The following is a 17,479-nucleotide window of genomic DNA, read 5'->3' as shown; positions in this document are numbered from 1 at the left end:
AAAAAAAAAAAAAAAAAGAAAGAAAGAAAGAGAAGAAGAGATGCATACTGTGGCCTTGGGTGGCACAGCCTTAGTGCAGGTCCTGCTCCCCTGCTTCTGACTGTGTGACCTGAGCCAGCCACGGAGCCCCCTGAATCCCACCTTCCTCATTCATAAAATGAGGATGCTCAGTCTTCACCTCTCAGGCTGTTTCAAGGACTCGAGGAGACACTGAATGTCAGGTGTCCAGCCCGGGATCTGGCAAAAGAGCCGAACTTCAGCATCTCTGAGTGTCCAGGCAGGGCTCTGGGTCCCTGGTGCTAGCATGAGGGCTGGGTATCAGAAACAGGAGCCAGGGTATTTAGGGGTTACCTGTCAGGCTCAGGGTGGGGTGCAGGGGAGAAACCACAAGAGCAGGACTCTGGCCTGTGGGCTTGGCCTCACCCAAGCACCCTCCTGGCTGCCTAGAGGAACCCAGCTGTCCAGAGTCTGTCCCCAGAGGGACTGATGACCCCGTAAGGAGGTGGCTCTGTTCTCAAAAATGTAGGTCAAATCCCATCATTGGAAATTCATCTGGCTGTTCTCATTGTCTGGGAATCCCGCTGCCCTTTTGATAAATGGAGCACCAGCTCATGGCCGGGGGTGGGTGGGGGGAGCTGGCAGGTGGGTGGGTGGGTGGGAGGTTTCTCCCAGCCGGGACATACTCCCAGGCAGGGCTCCTGCCTCTCTGGCTCATCCCCCATCTGCAGCCACCCGGCCCACAAGGTGTTGGTATCTCCTTGCGGGAGAGTATTGCAGAAAGATGTCCTCAGGTGAGACACCTGACAGGTAAATCACACCATCCACCCAGATCTGGAGCATAAGGCCACCATGCTGTCTTGTCCTGGTCACAGTAGGTGATCCAAAGGGGTCGTTTATCCAGTTCCTCAAAGCCCTGTTCATTTGAGGACATTTATACTTCCTTCTTCTTATTATTACTGACCCTTATGATAACACATTTAAAGGGGCTTTTATTGAATCCTCACAACAATCCTGTTGTACCAAGGGGGGATACTGAGGCCGGGGGTATGAAGCAGCTTATCTCAGGCCTTTCACTGCCTTTCCATTCAATGTGAGTGTGGAGCCGATGGGCAGGGAAAAAGGCAGGCATAGCCCCGGCTCCAGGGGAGTAAAGGTCACCCACCTGAAAAGCCAAATCAGTGATCAAAGAAGTATATGTCTACTATGCTCTTAAAGGCCCAAGGGTAAGGGCGCCAGAGCCCTGCAGGGGGTTGTCAGGTGCAGGCTGTGTGGATGAGGGTGGGGAGGAGAGGAAGGTTGGGGCAGAAGTTCAGGGTCAGCACCTGAGGGGATGTGCCTGGAGGTGGTGGGGAGCAATGGTCTCCCTGCTCAGATTTCCTGGAGCATTTGTGAATCCTAAGTCTCCTTAGTCTCCCACTTCCTAAGACTGTGAGTCTGTAGGTCTGGGGCAGAGCCCAGGCACCTGTATTTGTGCTTCTGGGTCTTCGACAGAATCTTTGCCTTCTTCTCTCTGCACCCCACATCTGGTACAGAGAGGACAAGACACAGTCCCTCTGAACAAGGTGTCTGGGAGAGTGGGTGGGCCAGCCAGAGGGGAGGCTCGGGTGGAAAGGTGATTACCCCTGCCAGGTGGCCACAGCTGCTGTGGCAACACAATCTCCAGCCCCAGGGTGAGGTCTGGCCCCACACCTCCCTGGCCACCCAGCCATGACCCCAGGCCAGTCACCTCCAGGTGTGTCCCTGAGCCTCATCCTGGCGTTTGTAAAATGAGGACCAGACGGCCTGGGCAGGTCGGGATCAAATGAGCTGGAGCATGTGAGAGCCTGGCAGGGACAAGCACAGGGCACAGGGCTGGCTGAGGACTGGCCTGACCTCCAGACCCAAGGCCCCTCCCCCCAGGGATGGAGGGACAATGGGATGAGGTCAGAGGCAGGGCAGGGGCAGGAAGAAGGGCCAGGCAGGGAGAGCAGCTTGCCTTTGATAGAGCATTGGCCTAGGCTGGACGCAGAGGCTCAAGCCTGTAATCCTAGCACTTTGGGAGGCTGAGGCAGGAGGATGGCTTGAGCCCAGGAACTCAAGACCAGCCTGGGCAACAAAGTGAGATCCCATCTCTAAAAAAATTAAGTAATTAATTTTAGAAAAAGAACATTCGCCAAGCATGATGGCTCACGCATGTAATCCCAGCACTTTGGGAGGCCAAGGCAGATGGATAACCTGCAGTCAGGAGTTCAAGACCATCCTGGCCAACATGGTGAAACCCCTGTCTCTACTAAAAATTAAAAAATCAGCTGGGCGTGGTGGCAGGTGCCTGTAATCCCAGCTACTTGGGAGGCTGAGGCAAAGAATTGCTTAAACCTGGGAGGTGGAGGTTGCTGTGAGCTGAGATCACGCCACTGCACTACTCCAGCCTGGGCTACAGAGTGAGACAGACAAGAAAAGCCCGAACATTGGCCTAAAGCTGGGCTTGGGGTGGTCTTGGGACTGTGTGCCAGCAGGAGTCCCCTCCCCACTCCCCAGGGCCACAGAGATTCTGGGGACTGAGATAGGCTTATCTGACCCATCTCTTCCCTCAGACTGGGGACAGAGTTGTGTCCCCACATGGGGCCAGGCCAGGCAAACATGTCTTGGTACGTGGTCTCTCTCTCTCTCTCTCTCTCTTTTTCTCTTCCCCCACCACCACCTTCTGGGGGCTCCCACAGCCCTCCTCTGGGCCACCTCCAGCCAGGCCCAGCCCCTACTCCAGCTGCCCTGGCACTGCCCCAGGGACTTATCTGGTCTGAGCCCTGTGTCCTGCTGGGGTGGTGGAGAGCCCACCCCCGAAGTTTTGCAGCACCAGGTGGGGAAGGGGTGAGCAGCAGGCAGCAGGAGGTGGTGGACAAGGAGGGTTCTGGGGCTGGCTTGGCCTCTGCGGAGAGGGGGCAGGCGAGATGGGGTGGCTCAAGGACCTCCCCATCTCCCAGCAGTCGGGGAGATTCTGCTGGTGCCAGAGCAGACTGCCAGAATCCTCCAGGCCAAGGATGGCCCCACCATGCAGCCAACCTCCCGGCCTTACACCTGGGCTCATCTGACCATTTTCATTTGGAAAATCTGAGGCTCAGAGAGGTTGCTGGGTCATCCCTTCGGCTGCATGGTGAGAGAGCGGCATCAGGGCAAGGGGTCTGGCAGGCTGCTCCTCTAGGAAGCTGCGGAAGGGGCTGGCATAGGGGCTTGTTGGCCGGGGGCAGATAGAACCAGCAGGAACAGTCCCGAGGGCAGGGGAAGGCCGGATGGTTCAGGCCGTGGGCTGGGAGGAGGATGTGGCGACTCCTTGTCCTTGACTTTCTATTTCGGGGCCGATCGATGCTCTAGGGGCTCAGGATGGAGCAGGAGCCTTGGTCAGCCTGGGATGGGGTAAGTCGGTGTCCTTGGGGTGCAGAGGCCTGCCCACCCAGGCCCTGGCCCTTGGCCCTGCCTTGCCCCTCTCCCAGGACCTCTCAAGGCCACTGGGCCCACTTCCATTTTACCCCACCTTTGGGTTGAGATAGCCCTGGAAGCGGACTCCCGAGCTCATCACTTTTTAGCTATGTGACCTTGGGCAAGTTAGTCAGCCCCCAGTGCCTGTCCCCATCTTTCAGATGGGAATGGCAGTAGCATCTATCCCAGAGGACTGCTGTGAAGATCACACGGGGCGATACCTGTAGTGTTCAGACCAGGGCCTGGCACACAAGAATTGCTTGGTAAAGATTAGCAGTGAGAGGTGGTTGAGGAGGAAACTGACAAGGCCCAGGCTGTGCATTTCATGGCCACGACCTTGGGGCTCTCTTCCTTCCGCCACCTGCCATCCCCACCACAAAGGCCAGGCAGCCAACACAAGCCTCCTGTCTTCAGGCAGGGTGGGTGACCCTCCTGTGGGGGTCTGGAGTCAGTCTTCTGGAATGAATTAGGGGTGGGGAGAAGGCCCCAGCCCTGAGTCCTCTCAGCCCTTCCTGGGCCCTAGGGTTGCTGGGATCCAGGTGTCCTTGCGTGCAGGCCTAGGGGGCCACCATCTTGCTCAGGCCTGGTGCGTTGCTGTAGCAACCTGGAGCCTCCAGCCCCACTACACTCTGAAAAATTTATCAGGAAAACTTCCATGTTTAAAAATTAACCATGGGATTGAAATATTAAAGATGAGCTGCTTTGGGCGAGGCAGAGGGCAATGGATTTGGGGGTAGAGGAGCCAAGTCCTTCCTCCCAATAGGATGGCACCTGCCTGTCACCCCAGCTTCGGGGAGCCCAGCCATCCATTCCCACCCACCTGCCCGTGTCTAAGGCCTCCTATGTAGATGGAGGCTGGGAGCAGGGTAGGGGGACAGGTAGCGAGGGCCCTCCTCCCACTTCCTGTTTGTCCCTTTCCCATGATACTCCTGGGGCCCTCCCGTTACTCCACCCGAGGGTGGGGTGCCCCTCACCGGCCAGGAGGGCCTGATGAGGCACGGGGCCGGCTGGGCTGACCCTCTCCATCCCAGCTGCACCCCTCTCCAGCCCAGCCTCAGAGAGGGTGAGCAGGTGCCCGGGCCCAGAGGGCAGAAGGGGAGAGCACTCCTGCCCCTGCCCACTAGTAAAGGGGACAAAGCATTTTGTCATTTTGTCCCGAAATCAATAGTGCCCTCAGCTGCTAGGGCTGGCCGCCCCCTCCCCAGGATTCCTGCTTGTCCTGGAGTCCCCCTGACTCCCTCAGGCCTCCTTGGATTGACTCCCCTTTGCCCTCTCCCATGCCAGCCTGTCCATCTGGCCCAGGTGAGCTTCGTCATCCCAGCCTTCAACTCAAACTTCACCCTGGACCTGGAGCTGAACCAGTGAGTGTGGCCTTGATCCCAGGAGGAAGATTGGCACTGGGGCCGGGGAGGCACAGCCGGGCTTGGCTGCTGGGGGCTTGGGGGTTGGGCCAGGGCAGGGAGGACTGGGACCCTGAGCCTAGGTAGGCCCCAAGCCCGACCTCACCTCGCCCGTGACCCCCCTTCCTGCTGCCCCCTCTGTCCCAGCCACCTCCTCTCCTCACAATATGTGGAGCGTCACTTCAGCCGGGAGGGGACAACCCAGCACAGCACCGTGAGTGCCCCTGCAGGGGCGTGGGCCAGGGTGGAAGGGAGGTGCTGTTTCTGGGGTTCTGAGGTCACAGGTGTAGGGACAGGTGACTGCTGGAGATGAGGTCCTGGCCTGGCCCCTCAGCACCTTCCCTCTCTCCCCACCCGGGAGGCTCTGAGGGTGGACGGTGGGCAGCTTGAGTACGTGGGGCCCTGAGCTCCCCTCACTTGGCCCCAGAGCTCTGACTCCCAGCCAGCCCACCTGCCTTGCGTGGGGCCTACAGGGACCCTCATTGTTCCGTGCCGGCTGCCAGGAATCCCCTCTCCAGATTCTTCTGACAGGGGCAGCTGAGGAAAGGCCCTTCAGTACCAAGGCCCCGGGAAATCCCAGCTGCCTGGGACACCAGGGTCCCAACCCTGCAGGCCCTAGAGCCTGAAAATGAATAAGCGTCTATAAATAGCCTGTCTCCCCCCGCCACCCCTCCACTTCCCCCCCCACTGCCCCCCCCATCTGTTCAGTAACTGGAGCACAAGTAATTCTGCAGGAGGCAGAGCTGGAGGGGGAGGGTGCCGCTGGTCATTGCCCCCCACCCCGCCCCAACCCACGAGGCTGGCCAGGAGGACACATGCTGCCCATCACTCCTCAGCCAACCACGGGCCCAGGGTCATCCTGGGAGGCGGTGCATGAGGTTGTGTGTGATGTTAGGGGCGAATACATGATTAAATGAGATAATACATGGTTAGTGCACAGAGCAGTGCTGGGCACAGGGTAGGTGTTAAATGAACATTGCCTGTTATTCTCAAAGGAGTCTGATCCCTTCTCCAGCCCCAGCAAATGACTAAGAACCCTTGCTGTAGGCCGGACGCCTATAATCCCAGCACTTTGGGAGGCCGAGGCAGGCAGACCACCTGAGGCTAGGAGTTTGAGGCCAGCCTGGCCAAAATGGTGAAACACTGTCTCTACTGAAAATATATGAGAATAGCTTGAACCCAGGAGGTGGAGGTTGCAGTGAGCCAAGATTGTGCCGCTGCACTCCAGCCTGGGTGACAGAGCAAGACCCTGCCTCAAAAAAAACAAAAGAACCATTGCTGTACGCCAGCTTCCTTATTTTATACATGAGGTGGAGTCCCAGAGAGGGGTAGGAACTTGCCCGGGGTGGCACAGCAAATTAGGAGCACCGCCCATGTAGAAACAGGCTCCAGAGCCCCAGGCGTACCCGGAGATTGTGTCACCTGAACACAGGGCAGCTTCAGTGGTCCCCAAAAAGCCTCGAGGCCCGTCGGCCACCCCCTGCCCCATGCCAGAGTTCTGCTCCTCCAGGGGGCTGGAGACCACTGCTACTACCAGGGGAAGCTCCGGGGGAACGCACACTCCTTCGCTGCCCTCTCTACCTGCCAGGGGCTGCAGTGAGTATGGGGAGGGGCTGGGCAGCTGGGAGAAGCCTCTGGCCCATGCCCGGGGACAGTGGGGAGCTGTGCCTCTCTCTCCACAGTGGGGTCTTCTCTGATGGGAACACGACTTACATCGTGGAGCCCCAAGAGGTGGCTGGACCTTGGGGAGCCCCTCAGGTAGGCCCCTCGCTGTCCTCTCTGGTGGCCCTGCCAAGCCTGTCCCAACAGCTGTTGCTGCCACCTCTTCCTCCTCCTGCTCCTCCCTCAGTAACCCCAGCCTCACTGCCCTCTTCAGTGACCCCAGCTCTGGTTCCCTCCCTCCTGTGTTCCCAGCTCCCCTTGTTCCCCCAGCTCCAATGTCCCCTCTGTCCCCTAAGTGACCTCCCATTGGGCTCCAATGTCCTTTGCCCTGTCTCTCAGGGTGCCCCCAGGTCTTGACCCCGGAATCTGAGCATCTGGGAGATCAGATCCGACATGGGAACTCTGGCCAGTTCTGGGTCACCTCAGGATGGGATGGGAGGAGGGCTGGATCTGGCCGCCTCAAGTGGGCCTGTAGAAGACCCAGTTGGCACCCCAAGAACTAATTTCCCCTCATTGCAGGGACCCCTTCCCCACCTCATCTACCGGACCCCTCTCCTCCCAGATCCCTTCAGATGCAGGGAACCAGGTAAGGGAAGGAAGTGGGGTGGGCAGGGGCTGGCTGTGCCCCCCCTCACCGCCCCTCCCCACAGGCTGCCTGTTCGCTGTGCCTGCCCAGTTGGCTCCTCCAAATCATCTGAAGCTGAGAAGGAAAAGGCAGGTACGGGGGCCCGCACAGACCTCGGGCTGCAGAGACCTCAGGCTGCAGAGACCTCGGGCCATGGCCCAGAGCAGGAGGGCACCCCCATCCATGGCTGGGCGAAGGAGGGCTCACATGGATGTGACTGGGGGCCAGGGACTATGTCTGGGAGAAGCCCCCACCCCTTCCCTAATGCTGGCATCTACAGAGTTCCATCCTGGGCAAATCAAGGCTGCCTGCCCTCATTCCAAAGCTGAGGAGGGACAGGACCCTCTGCCAGGGGGAGCTGGCACTGTCCCTGGCTGGAGTCCAGACCCCCCATCCCCACCGCATCTGTTCCTGGCTTGGCCATGAGATCAGTCAGACATGGAAGGGACTGATTCCAAGTGCCCACCCGCCCCCCAGGTCCGCCGGGGCCACCCTACAGTGCACAGTGAGACCAAGTACGTGGAGCTAATTGTGATCAATGACCACCAGCTGGTGAGTTCCCAGGCTGGGGAAGGTGGGTGGCACTGGGAGGAAGCCCCCAAGGAGCCTGGCCCTCCTCCCGCTCCTCTCTCTCCCAGTTCGAGCAGATGCGACAGTCGGTGGTCCTCACCAGCAACTTTGCCAAGTCCGTGGTGAACCTGGCCGATGTGGTAAGCAGCTCTCCCTCCCTCCTTTCCTTCCCCCTCAGGCTCCCCACCCCACCACACACATCAGGGGGCACTGTCAGCCTCTGGCTCCCACCTCCTGGAGAGACAGACAGGCGCTCCTCCAGCCCTGGCCCGAACACTCACTCCCACCCTCCAGCCCTCTCATCTTCTCCCCTCCGGACCCAGATATACAAGGAGCAGCTCAACACTCGCATCGTCCTGGTTGCCATGGAAACATGGGCAGATGGGGACAAGATCCAGGTTCAGGATGACCTCCTGGAGACCCTGGCCCGGCTCATGGTCTACCGACGGGAAGGTCTACCTGAGCCCAGCGATGCCACCCACCTCTTCTCGTGAGTCCCCCACCCTACGCCTCCTGCCAGCCTCTGCTAGTTGCTACAGTGCTTAGGGTTACTTAACACCTGCCCTGTGCCAGGTGCTTTTCCCAGAGTCTGGGGACTGGGCTCACCTTGCACCCTGTCACCTCCCCCCCAGCCGTGGGCAACAGGCTGGGCACCTTTCCCTGAACCTGAGGCTGATGCCCTTGTCTTAGCCCTGGTGGTCCTCTTCCTCATGTCCCCTTAGTTCCATCTTTCCCCTTTCAAACTGTCCCAGCATCCCTCCTCAGGGACCCAGTGCCCTGGTAGGGAAAAAAATCTAATAAAAGGGCCTTGCAACTAGAGATGGTTTACTAGGAGCCTCTCCTTTGCCTTATGGGCAAAAGAACCCAAGGAAAGGCCAGGCATGGGCCACCATGCCTGTAATCCCAGCATTTTGGGAGGCCAAAGTGGGTGGATCATTTGATGTCAGGAGTTTAAGACCAGCCTGGCCAACATGGTGAAACCCTGTCTCTACTAAAAATACAAAAATTAGCTGGTGTGGTGGCGGGTGCCTGTAGTCAGCTACTTGGGAGGCTGAGGCAGGAGAATTGCTTGAACCCAGGAGATGGAGTTTGCAGTGAGCCGAGATGGTGCCACTGCATTCCAGCCTGGACTACAAGAGTGAAAGTGTCTCAAAAAAAAAAAAAAAAGAACAGAAGGAGGGGAGGGGTCTTGCCTGGGGTCACCAAGGCTGGTGAGAAGGGCAAGGGCCACCTCCCAAAGAAGGGCTCTTGTGTCAGGGGATCCCCAAGGCCCCCCCAGCACCCAGGAAGCCACAGGGGAGGGCAGGAGGCCATCCTGACAGTGCTCTCCCTTCCAGGGGCAGGACCTTCCAGAGCACCAGCAGCGGGGCAGCCTACGTGGGGGGCATCTGCTCCCTGTCCCGGGGTGGGGGTGTGAACGAGGTGAGCAGTGAGGGCCATGGCTGGGGGAGAGGGGCTGCGAGGGCACGACGTGCCTGTGGGAAGATGTAGACATCTGTGCCCCATCTTCCCCACTCCCAGTATGGCAACATGGGGGCGATGGCCGTGACCCTGGCCCAGACGCTGGGGCAGAACCTGGGCATGATGTGGAACAAACACCGGAGCTCAGCAGGTATCCGCCCCCGGAGGCCCCTGTGTGGCCCTCGCCCAGCAGCTCTGGGATGCGGAAGGTGTAAGTGGGAGGGTGGTCCTTGGCCTCCCTCATCTCATCTCCGCCTGGCTCACCCCTCAGGGGACTGCAAGTGTCCCGACATCTGGCTGGGCTGCATCATGGAGGACACTGGGTGAGTTCTCGGGGACAAACCGGGGGAAGGTCTTGGGTGAGGGTCGTCCTAGAGCGAGCACTCCTTGGCAGTCTGGACCAGGGGGCTCAAGAGGCCCAGCTCACAGAACCACTGAGGATCCAAGAAACCCAGTTTTCCGCAAACACTGTCCAGGGAGACCCAGATGCCCCTGCTGGAACACCAAAACCGGCCAGGCTGCAATGCGCACCGCGGCCACTGGGTGCCGCCCCAGCCTCGCGTGGAGGCATCTTCCCTCCAGAGCGCTGGGAGTCCCCAGGTTCTGCGGAGGGGACGGGGACGACTGGGACATGCGGGAGGATTCTGGTGCAATCGCGGGGCAGATCCTCCGCCTCCTCGCGATGGTGACTGAGTTCCCCAGAGCGCCTCCTCTCCAGTCTTGAGAGGGTGAGAGGGTGGGTTGGAGGGGAGCAGCCAGCGGCACCTCCCCTCGCCCTGCCCAGGTTCTACCTGCCCCGAAAGTTCTCGCGCTGCAGCATCGACGAGTACAACCAGTTTCTGCAGGAGGGTGGTGGGAGCTGCCTCTTCAACAAGCCCCTCAAGGTACCAGCTCCGCGGCGGGGAGCGTGGGAGTGGGGCCTGGGCGGGGTCCGGGCCAGACTCCCAACCTGTCCTCCCGGTCCAGCTCCTGGACCCCCCAGAGTGTGGGAACGGCTTCGTGGAGGCAGGGGAGGAGTGCGACTGCGGCTCGGTGCAGGTAAGTGATAGTCTAGGCGCCAGGTGGGGGGCCGGGATGTGTGGGTGGGCACGAGGGAACGTCCGAGTGGGGAGGATTAGGGCTCGCCGCCTCCCTTCCCTTCTCCGGCGTCCCTCAGGAGTGCAGCCGCGCGGGTGGCAACTGCTGCAAGAAATGCACCCTGACTCATGATGCCATGTGCAGCGACGGGCTCTGCTGTCGCCGCTGCAAGGTAAGGAGGACCTGCCGGGAGGGGGGCCAGGACGCAGGAGGAGCGATTGGAGGCCTTCAGATAAGGGGCGTGCGGAGGGAGGCGGGGCCTTCGGGGGCGGATTTCCTCTTGGGCGGGGCTTGATGCGAAAACAGCGCCAATGGGCAGCAAGGGGCGGGGATGAAAGATGTTGAGGGCGGGGCTACGAGGAGCGGGAAAGGAAGGCTGCCCAGAAGCAGGGAGGGGCGGGAATGGGGGCGGGCTTGGGGGCGGTGCAGAGTAGGCTGGGAGCGAGGTGGGAAGCGGCCGAGAGGTGGTGGGAGCAGGGAAATAAGAACAGGCCTGAAATGGGTGCCCGTGGAGCTAGAAGGCCCGGGATGTGGGGCCCGGGCCGAGGCATCCATCCTGCCTGACCTGGGGACCGCGTTTCTTCCCTAGTACGAGCCACGGGGTGTGTCCTGCAGAGAGGCTGTGAACGAGTGCGACATCGCGGAGACCTGCACTGGGGACTCGAGCCAGGTCCGCCCAGCCCCGCAGTCCTGTGGAGCCCTGGGCGAGGCAACCCCTACCCTGGTGGATCTGGTTTTCCCGGTGTGCGCTCTCCACTCCCCTCCTCTCCACAGCTGGCGTCGACCCCCACTGATCAGACTTAGTTTTCTTATCTGAGGAAGGGGTTCTTCATGCCTCCTGGCTTTGTTCCTTCCGTCATTAAACCAAAATTTATCGTCTGGCTGGTATTCCCAGCGCCTGGCCGGGTGCCTGGTGTAGGTTAGAGATCAGAGTGGATGATAATATTAGTTAATATCTATTAAAACCTAATTACATGTCAGGCATTTCATTCTCCCAGCCCTACAAGGGAGGGAGGCTGGAGCGGCTCTGGGGCTTGCAAATCTTTGTGGTCTGGGTCCAGAGCCAGACAGACCCCTTGTCCTAGGCGTGGAAGAGCCCTGTAGCCTGAGCCTCCACATGGGGGGAGCACTTGGCGCCAAGCATTCCTCCCTGGGGCAGGCCTCAACTCCAGTCCTGGGGCTGCTCTGCTCAGCTTCACCCCTCTCTCCACAGTGCCCCCCTAACCTGCACAAGCTGGACGGTTACTACTGTGACCATGAGCAGGTATGATGGCTGATGGCTGCTCCCCCTAGCCTGGGGTTCGGGCAGTCTCTTGTCTCACTCTAACCACTCAGCATCTCCATCCCTTGTTTCTTCCTAATTCATGGTCCCTCAGGGCCGCTGCTACGGAGGTCGCTGTAAAACCCGGGACCGGCAATGCCAGGCCCTTTGGGGCCATGGTGAGTCTGGCTAGGGCTGGGAGCGGTGACTCTGGAGGACCCAGAGCTCAGAGACTGGGGAGGGTGGGTTCCAGCTGAGCAGGCCCCTAAGTGTGTAGCTCACCAGGATCTCAGGGACCCAGGCAGGCAGCCTGGGGGTCAGGCCAAAGTGTGGGAGATGCAGGCCTGAGATCCTGGGGGTGGATCCTGGGGTGTGTGGGGGTGACGCTTGGCATCCTCTCCCCACAGCGGCTGCTGATCGCTTCTGCTACGAGAAGCTGAACGTGGAGGGGACAGAGCGTGGGAGCTGTGGGCGAAAGGGATCGGGCTGGGTGCAGTGCAGTAAGCAGTGAGTACTGAGGCTCCCAGAGGGCCTTCCAGCTCTGGGGCGGGTGTGAGACTTTCCAGAGATGGGCAGCAGGTTCTCCTAGGAGGAGCCTATCAATCCCAATGGGCGGGCACGTGGCAAATCAGGTGGCAGGGTGCAGGCTGAGGGCAGATTAGAGTTCAGTAGTTGAGTCTGAGGTCCAACTTGGGGCTCACTGTCTCCATGTGCCCCAACAGGGACGTGCTGTGTGGCTTCCTCCTCTGTGTCAACATCTCTGGAGCTCCTCGGCTAGGGGACCTGGTGGGAGACATCAGTAGTGTCACTTTCTACCACCAGGGCAAGGAGCTGGACTGCAGGTGCTGGCTGGGACCAAGGCTAGGGAGGGGAGGTTGCAGCTGTGCTGGGGGTTAGGAGACAGGGGGCTGAGACTGGCTGTGTCACGTCCCTAGGGGAGGCCACGTGCAGCTGGCAGACGGCTCCGACCTGAGCTACGTGGAGGATGGCACAGCCTGCGGACCCAACATGCTGTGCCTGGACCATCGCTGCCTGCCAGCCTCCGCCTTCAACTTCAGCACCTGCCCCGGCAGTGGGGAGCGCCGGATTTGCTCCCACCATGGGGTGACTGCCTGGAGGCTGGGATGGCGGGAGAGGCTTATAGGAGGGGCCAGGCCCCTGCTCACCTCTCCTGGCCCTGCCCCACCTCTAGGTCTGCAGCAATGAAGGGAAGTGCATCTGTCAGCCAGACTGGACAGGCAAAGATTGCAGTATCCACAACCCCCTGCCCACGTCCCCACCCACGGGGGAGACGGAGAGATACAAAGGTGAGGCTGGAGCTGGCCAAGGTGGGGCTGTCTGTCCCGCTCTCTGTGCCTGTCCCCACCGACTGAGCCCTGCCCTCCTCCCCAGGTCCCAGCGGCACCAACATCATCATTGGCTCCATCGCTGGGGCTGTCCTGGTTGCAGCCATCGTCCTGGGCGGCACGGGCTGGGGATTTAAGTAAGAGACACACACACCCTGTGCCTGTGCCCCCTGGTGCTCTTGAGGGGGGTCAGAATCCCTGACTGGTAGAGCTGAGGGTCCTCCCTGAGAGCTTAGCTAAACCAGAGCTCACATATCATAGGTCCAAGCAGCCTGCAGGGCTTAACATTTAGAAACCAGAAAATTTGGGCTGGGCTCGGTGGCTCACGCCTGTAATCCCAGCACTTTGGGAGGCCAAGGTGGGCAGATCACCTGAGGTCAGGAGTTCAAGATCAGCCTAGCCAACATGGTGAAACCCCACCTCTACTACAAATACAAAAATTAGCTGGGCGTGGTGGACTGCGCCTGTAGTCCCAGCTACTCAGGAGGCTGAGGCAGCAGAATTGCCTGAACCCGGGAGGTGGAGGTTGCAGTGAGCCCAGATCTTGCCACTGTACTCCAGCTTGGCGCCTGGCGACAGAGTAATACTCTGTCTCAAAAAAAAAAGAAACCAGGAAATTTTAGGCTGGATGTGGTGGCTCACACCTGTAATCCCAGCACTTTGGGGTCCAAGGTGGGTGGATCACCTGAGGCCAGGAGTTCAAGACCAGCCTGGCCAACATGGTGAAACCCCATCTCTATTAAAAATACAAAAATTAGCCAGGCGTGGTTGTGAACAACTATAATCCCAGCTACTTGGGAGGCTGAGACAAGAGAATCTCTTGAACCCAGGAGGTGGAGGTTGTAGTGAGCCGAGATCACACCACTGCACTCCAGCCTGGGTGACAGAGTGAGACTCCATCTCAAAAAAAAAAAAAAAGAATGAACAAATCCTGGAGATTTTACATTAGCAATCTGATTTCCAGCTTCTCTGGAAACATGACAAGGTGCCCCATTGTGCCTCCAGGCATCCCCACATAGCTGCAGAGTGGAGCTGGGCAGGGGCCGCTCAAGCCAGGCGTGTCCCCTCCGGTTCCCCATCCTCACCCAGCCTATGATGCTTTGTGCGCTTCTAAGTCTGGGGTCCTTGTGCTGGTCTAACCCCCTTAATGTGCAGAGGAGGAACCCAAGGTCCAGGGTCATATCATTGAGTTAGTGACAGCATCAGAACTAGAAACTGGGACGCATTTTTGTTGGGTGTCCTGGGTAATTCTCCCTGGCCCTTACATTAGAGTCCAGGCCCCAGGAACCCTGGCCCCTCTCTGGGGGCTCTGGGGCAAGGGGTTGCATGGCAGCTGAAGGCCCCTTCCTGAGAGGAGCGGAAGGTCAGATGTCTCCTTTTCCTCCCCCTCCAGAAACATCCGCCGAGGAAGGTACGACCCGACCCAGCAGGGGGCAGTGTGATGCCGGCCACGTCATTTCTCCCGCTGTCCTTGTCTCCTCCATCTCATTCGTCACCCCGCGTTCTGTGGATGGGGAGTGGGGGCTGATTCCCCCACTCCTGCTGCCAAGCTGTCCCAGCAGGGGTGGGAGAGCCTCACTCGGGGAAGAAGGTCCCAGCCTGCCCTCGCCCTCGCCCGCCACCCGCTCAGGCCTCACGTCCTGCTTGTGTGCCTGGCTGCGGCCAGACCCTCCCCCGCCACCAGGTGGACCCTAGACCTGGAGCTGTGCCCCTGGCAGTCCCCATCCCTGGGAGGGGCCTCCCTGTGCGTCCCATCTGTTTTGTCTTCCGTGTCACCACTGTCTGACCTGCAGATCCCCTCCCCGGCCAGCCTGTGACTTGCCGCCTGCCTCCAGGGCCCAGCACTGAGCTCCAGGGCCCTGCTGGGGGGGCTCTACCCCATGGCCCCTGCTCACGTCCTCCCCTGATGCCCCCTCTCCGTTCCAGGTCCGGAGGGGCCTAGGTGCCACCCCCCTCCCTCCAAGCCTGGCACCCACCGTCTTGGCACTGAACCACGAGGCTGCCTCCATCCAGCCACGGAGGGAGGCACCATGCAAATGTCTTCCAGGTCCAAACCCTTCAACTCCTGGCTCCGCAGGGGTTTGGGCGGGGGCTGTGGCCCTGCTCTTGGCACCATCAGGGTGGACCAGGCCTAGAGGGCGCTTCCTCCACAGCCCCACCCACCTCCTGCGGCTCAGCCTTGCACACCACTCCCCCGTGTGAATGTAGCTTCCATTTCACGGATTGCCACAGCTCAACTCGGGGGCCTGGAGGGATGCCCCCAGGCAGCCACCAGTGGACCTGGCCTGGATGGCCCCTCCTTGCAACCAGGCAGCTGAGACCAGGGTCTTACCTCTCTGGGACCTAGGGGGAAGGGGCTGATATCTACATATTTTTAAACTGAATCTTAATAGATGAATGTAAACTCGGGGGTGCTGGGGCCAGGGCAGTTGTGGGGATGTTTTGACACTGACAGGAGGGCCCGGAGGAACTGAGGTGTGGCTGTCCCCCAGACCCTCCACTGGGATGACCACACCTGGAGTCCTGTCACTGAGCACAGGCATCCCAGCTTGCCCCCACCCAGCCCCCCTAAGCTTGGAGGAAGTATGAGTGCTGATTCAAACCAAAGCTGCCTGTGCCGTGCCCAAGGCCTAGGTTATGGGCACGGCGACAACATGTCCCAGATCGTCTTCAATTCCAAAACAACCATCCTGTCCCTGTCAGGATGCAGGGATTTGGGGGGAGGGGAATCTAGAAAATATAGTCCCTGAAATAAAATGGCACCTTCCCCCTTTCAAGAAGGGTGATTCTGGGGCCAACTCAGGGTTTAGGTGCCCCCTGGTGTGGCCTAGATGCCCCCGCCTGGGCCATCTTTCCGGGGAGGACTCTCTGGAGGTGAGGCCTAGGTGGCCCCGTGCCTGTAGAGTTAGGGGCTCTGCCTGGGATGAGCAGGAGGAGGTAGGAAAGGGAGGTCTCACAGATGATCCTAGGCTGCCCCATCAAGTCCATTCCACTCCCTCCCCAATTCCAGGGCCGAGTAGTAAGTTTACAGACGTTTCCCCCATTACATGCCCCATCCCTCCCTGCCGCAGCCAAGCCTGAAAGCCAGGTGGAGCTCCTCAGTCTTCACACGGTCCTGCCGGCGGCCTTCCCTCATGACCCTGGCTTCAGAGGAAGGAGCTCTGGCTCCTTGACCCTAAAAGATAGCTGGCAGGAGCCAGATGGGGGCCAGCTACCTGATGGATGAAAGCCACAAGTGAATGCGGTTCCTGTCGCCAGGGGCACCCTGGCAGGGAGCTCTGAAACCGCCAGGCCCATAAGCTGTTTGTTTGAGCCCCTCTGTTTCTGGGACACCTTTGAGGAGGAGTTGTGGAGGGAATCGTTCCCTGTTAATTCACACCACCCTCAGGCCTGGGACCCGCTGACCCCATTTGGGTGGCTGCATGCACCCGACAGCAGTGGGGTCCGCATACCACGCTCCAGCTGGCACTGCCCACTCAAGGGCTGAGTGGAGGCACCCCTTGGGCCAGCTCTGCTCCACCAGCCCTGCAAGCTGAGGCGGGGCAGGGAAGGGCCGGGTGTTGCGCTGTTGCTGCGCTACCTGAAGGCATCCGTCCTCGGGTGGTGCACCCGTGCGCAGGCACGGTGCATCTGGGCACAGCATCTGGATCCACACCTCTGCACAAGTGTGAATACCTCTGCACACATGGGCATATCTGTGTGTGCACGTGTACATAGGGGTGGGGAACATGAGACTTCCTGTGACCAGTCACCCTGGCTCCCAGTTGTCTGCATCTCCCTGCCCCGCCCTAGTGAGTGCCTGCCCTGGCGGAGCCCAGGGAGGAGTGGAGGCTGCCTCTGCCTGGGCCTTCACACAGCATCCTGTACATACATCACCTGGGGCGGGGGGTGGGGAGGCAGGGACAGGAGCATCAATTAAAGATCACATCCTGGGACTTCCAGGGAGCTCACACTAACCTTTCGTCTCTTTCCTGTCTGAATGGCCATGCTGTGACTTGTCCCCTCTGGCTCTAGAGGGAGCATGACAACTGGGATACTGGAGCGGGAAGGGAGCGCCCACCAGCTGCAGGAGCTGGGAGGAAGGGGTGTTGCTTCCCATTCACATGAGGAAACAGGGTGGAGGCCTGCCCTCCCCATTCCTTAGCTTTTCCAACAAAGACAGCAGTGCCCCTCCTCCGGCTCCAGCAAAGCAGGAGGTGAGGTGAGTAGGAAAGCATTTTCCCAAAAGACCCAACTTCCCTTTTATGGCTGAGGCCAGAGAAGCCTCTCCTCACCTCCCAAGAGATTCCAACACGCTGGACAAAACCATTAGCCTGTCCGGTCCCAGGGCACCATGTTCCTGGGCAGCAGAGAATCTGCTCTTTTTCCATTCCTGTGCCCTCTGGCCAAGCCTGGGGCATGAGGGGACTAAGCAAGGGCAGTGCTGGGAGCCCCTCCCCCGGCTGGAGGCTGGGTCTGAGCCAGGAGCCCGCGCTGGTTATTCCTGTCTTCCCCTGCAGAGTGTAGGGGCCTGGAGGTGTTCACAGACTGGTGCCGGAGGAAGGACTGGGGGAGGATCCATCGGGCTCTGGAAGTCCTGCTCATTCAGGGAAAAGATAAAAAGGAGGAGGTGGGGGCAGGGAAA

At 59.8% G+C, this 17,479-nt stretch overlaps 1 protein-coding gene across 9 annotated transcripts in view; it reads left to right on the top strand.

Annotated features, from left to right (window-relative positions):
- Nucleotides 1-16,811, top strand: part of ADAM11 (ADAM metallopeptidase domain 11) — a 23,272-nt gene extending 6,461 nt beyond the window's left edge. The window contains exons 3-27 of one of the 9 annotated variants that reach the window (XM_032269942.1): nucleotides 4,738-4,814; nucleotides 5,001-5,067; nucleotides 6,286-6,449; nucleotides 6,536-6,611; nucleotides 7,035-7,101; nucleotides 7,166-7,233; nucleotides 7,618-7,692; nucleotides 7,779-7,850; nucleotides 8,034-8,200; nucleotides 9,048-9,132; nucleotides 9,232-9,322; nucleotides 9,443-9,494; nucleotides 9,956-10,055; nucleotides 10,138-10,209; nucleotides 10,328-10,420; nucleotides 10,838-10,918; nucleotides 11,462-11,512; nucleotides 11,625-11,688; nucleotides 11,917-12,016; nucleotides 12,232-12,351; nucleotides 12,445-12,613; nucleotides 12,702-12,816; nucleotides 12,902-12,992; nucleotides 14,249-14,266; nucleotides 14,782-16,811. In XM_032269942.1, coding sequence (XP_032125833.1) covers nucleotides 4,738-4,814; nucleotides 5,001-5,067; nucleotides 6,286-6,449; nucleotides 6,536-6,611; nucleotides 7,035-7,101; nucleotides 7,166-7,233; nucleotides 7,618-7,692; nucleotides 7,779-7,850; nucleotides 8,034-8,200; nucleotides 9,048-9,132; nucleotides 9,232-9,322; nucleotides 9,443-9,494; nucleotides 9,956-10,055; nucleotides 10,138-10,209; nucleotides 10,328-10,420; nucleotides 10,838-10,918; nucleotides 11,462-11,512; nucleotides 11,625-11,688; nucleotides 11,917-12,016; nucleotides 12,232-12,351; nucleotides 12,445-12,613; nucleotides 12,702-12,816; nucleotides 12,902-12,992; nucleotides 14,249-14,266; nucleotides 14,782-14,797 — 2,151 coding nt within the window. In that variant the 3' untranslated portion in view covers nucleotides 14,798-16,811. Of the gene's footprint in view, nucleotides 1-4,737; nucleotides 4,815-5,000; nucleotides 5,068-6,285; nucleotides 6,450-6,535; nucleotides 6,612-7,034; nucleotides 7,102-7,165; nucleotides 7,234-7,617; nucleotides 7,693-7,778; nucleotides 7,851-8,033; nucleotides 8,201-9,047; nucleotides 9,133-9,231; nucleotides 9,323-9,442; nucleotides 9,495-9,955; nucleotides 10,056-10,137; nucleotides 10,210-10,327; nucleotides 10,421-10,837; nucleotides 10,919-11,461; nucleotides 11,513-11,624; nucleotides 11,689-11,916; nucleotides 12,017-12,231; nucleotides 12,352-12,444; nucleotides 12,614-12,701; nucleotides 12,817-12,901; nucleotides 12,993-14,248 lie in introns of those variants that run through there. The other 8 variants (XM_032269949.1, XM_032269945.1, XM_032269950.1 and 5 more) reach the window with 8 other exon arrangements.
- Nucleotides 16,812-17,479: the final 668 nt, after the last annotated feature.

Source organism: Sapajus apella, unplaced genomic scaffold (assembly GCF_009761245.1).
Source record: "Sapajus apella isolate SASKATOON/1434 unplaced genomic scaffold, GSC_monkey_1.0 scaffold201, whole genome shotgun sequence".
NCBI classification, from domain to species: Eukaryota; Metazoa; Chordata; class Mammalia; order Primates; family Cebidae; genus Sapajus; species Sapajus apella.
This window is presented reverse-complemented; position numbering and strand designations above follow the sequence as displayed.